Genomic DNA, 2,855 nt, shown 5'->3' with positions numbered 1-2,855 from the left:
GTATGGCTATCTCCTAAAAATCAAATCGAAATTGTTGTTTAATGGTAATAACTTTGAGTCAATTAAGGTTATGAACAGCAGAAATTAAATAATCCATGTAGGTATATATAATGCAAATATAATAGCGCAATAAGTCTCCATATATTGCATATTATGCATATGTATATATATATGATTTCAGCTTAGGTGTAAAGTTTGTAGGAAAAATATATATGGCATGTTAGGCATAATATATATTTAACTCATATTTCTTCACGATACTTTTTGAATAGAAACTATGTAATTAATGACTATAAGCATTGAGTAAAAATTATTTATTTGAATTTGAATATTTTTACTCAATGCTATAAGTCTCATACCTTTTGCTACTGATAAAGACAAATATAAAAGACCGACCTTAGAGTACCAATAGTTAAAAATTTTCAAAGCTTAATTTCTAGTTAATGCGATTAATACATTTCATTTACAATTAGTTCACAAGTTATTTCAGTTCGCAATGCTTAAAATTAATTTGAAAACATTTGCATTTACATTTATCTATGTAATAACGGTTTTTTACTTTATGCTTTATTCTCCAATAAATTTTAAAATTGAATACGTCGAACATTCAGAATATGAGGTTTATCCCAAATATCTTAATTTGGATTTAAGAAAAGGTAAAAGCTAAAATTTTATAGTTTCTAACTGCAATAGTTCTGCATACATAAATGAAATATATATTTTAGTACCTGATGAGCCCACCTTAATTGAGTCCGCTGGTGAGGAACTACCCACAGTTCCTTTCAGTTTTTGGTATCAAAACAGTGTAACTTTAATGAAACCGGATAATTCAACTTGTGCCAAGTATGCTACCCCGTTTGAAATCACATACTACAACACATATTGGCAGACTTATAAAACAGCAAATTTGACATTTCAAATATTTGGTGCCTACTATGACATACGACCAGAACTAGTTGATGGGCCTGTAGTACGCATTTTGGTCATGGTTAATCAAATAGATTTGAATTTCCCGTCAAGCTACTGTCAGTTGTGGTTCGAGGGACAAAATGATGCAGTTATTGTGAATGTTACCGACTATAGGCCTATTTGGAATCCAGAATGGTATAAGGCCAAACATATTTATTTTCCTCATTTACTTACTTGTATACTGCCAGTGTTAAATGGCAATGCAGTACCTAAAGCTGTATCTCTAGTCGATACGAAATGTTCTAAAGCTTCCAATACAATCACAATTTACTATGATCCTTTGCCGAAAGATAAAGTTAGAAATGGTTTTGCGGTTTGTGTAAAAAATTTGTTTTTTCCAATTGTTGACCATTCAGCCAGAGTAGTGGAATGGCTGGAATTGTTACGTCTGTTAGGTGTAACTAAAGTTTATATGTATGACTTATATTCACATCCAAATCTTACAAAAGTATTAAACTATTATGAGGAAGACGGTTTTGTAGAAGTAACACCGATAACACACGCAAATGGTGAACCGCAATTTCCACATTATTATCATCTTGCCTGGAGTATAACAAAATTAAGCAATATACTTCACGAATTAATCGCATATAACGATTGCTTTTATAAACATATGTACCGGTATGATTATATAGCACTGATAGACACCGATGAAGTACTAATGCCACTCGACCCCCTAAGTAATTGGCATGATATTGTGGAAGTAGTGCGTAGCGCAGAAGAGAAGAATAGACATAATTTTACAAATATTTGTTTTCGTAATGTATATTTTCCGGAATATTCTAATTTGGGACGCTATACTCGAACGATACCAGAATATTTTTATATGTTGCAACATGTCAAGAGAGTAGAAAAACATTTGGATCCACGTTTAGCAATTAAATGTTTGCATGACACTCAAAAGGTTGTCACTCTACATAATCACATGTCCCGCAGTTGTTTTCATAATTGCTCTAGAGTCAATATTGATATTAAAAACGGTCAACTGCATCATTATCGTGAACCAGATATAAAGAAAACTTTAGACACACCGGTGGTTGATACCAGCATTTGGCGGTTTAAGAAGCAGCTTATCAAACGGTCTATGCGAGTTTTTCAAAAACTTAAGTTCTTTTAAATAAAAGTTTAATTAAATTTAAATTAAGTAATATTAAAGTAATGGATTTAAAGCAAAATATTATATATAAATATATAAAATAAATTAAAAAATGTAAATTATATAAAATACTAGCATAAAGATACATCAGCCAGTAGTATATATATATATAATAATCTAATATATAATAGTCTAATATTCTTTTGAAACTTTTACATTAACTTAAGCACTTTAATTATTCCACAGTCTTACTTTAAAATACTTATTGTATTAACGATGAAATGCAGTAAAGAAATAAATAAATTAATAAAAAAAAATTGTTACAAAATATATAAATACGATAATCTCTTCTGCGTTAAATATTATATAAAATTGTTAACAATGAAAAAATTGAATATGTTGAGCCCTCATTTCATTTACTTCTGGATGAAGTATTTTTCGAGAGGCAGGAAAAATAATTTCTCAAATATCTTATGGCGCTCATTATTCATATGCAAATTTATTATTCACATACGCAATTACACCTGACAGATGTTATTTCATTATCTGTGCTTAACTGAGGTGGAAGCGGATTTCAGAGTACATTTAAGATACAATACATTTTATCTCTTTTAAGTATATTTTTTTGTCAATCTTAAAAGCATGTATCTTTGGAACACAACTGAAGCTATTGTATAGCAAAAGTAATTGAATATGTGGGACTCTGTATCAAATTTAAATTATTTCAAATTTATTTACCTTTGTGTTTAATGTTTGTTTGACATCTTCAAATTAATGCGAAAATCCTAAC

The 2,855-nt window shown here is 29.5% G+C and overlaps 1 protein-coding gene across 1 annotated transcript; it reads left to right on the top strand.

The window, feature by feature from the left end:
- Positions 1 to 562: 562 nt before the first annotated feature.
- LOC119666890 lies at positions 563 to 2,125 on the top strand. Its single transcript, XM_038076168.1, has 2 exons — positions 563 to 656; positions 726 to 2,125. Exons 1-2 carry the CDS (start codon positions 563 to 565, stop codon positions 2,084 to 2,086), a joined length of 1,455 nt encoding a protein of 484 aa, XP_037932096.1. The 3' UTR covers positions 2,087 to 2,125.
- Positions 2,126 to 2,855: the final 730 nt, after the last annotated feature.

The sequence above is a fragment of the Teleopsis dalmanni genome, chromosome 1 (assembly GCF_002237135.1).
Source record: "Teleopsis dalmanni isolate 2A chromosome 1, ASM223713v2, whole genome shotgun sequence".
Classification (NCBI taxonomy): domain Eukaryota; kingdom Metazoa; phylum Arthropoda; class Insecta; order Diptera; family Diopsidae; genus Teleopsis; species Teleopsis dalmanni.
This window is presented reverse-complemented; position numbering and strand designations above follow the sequence as displayed.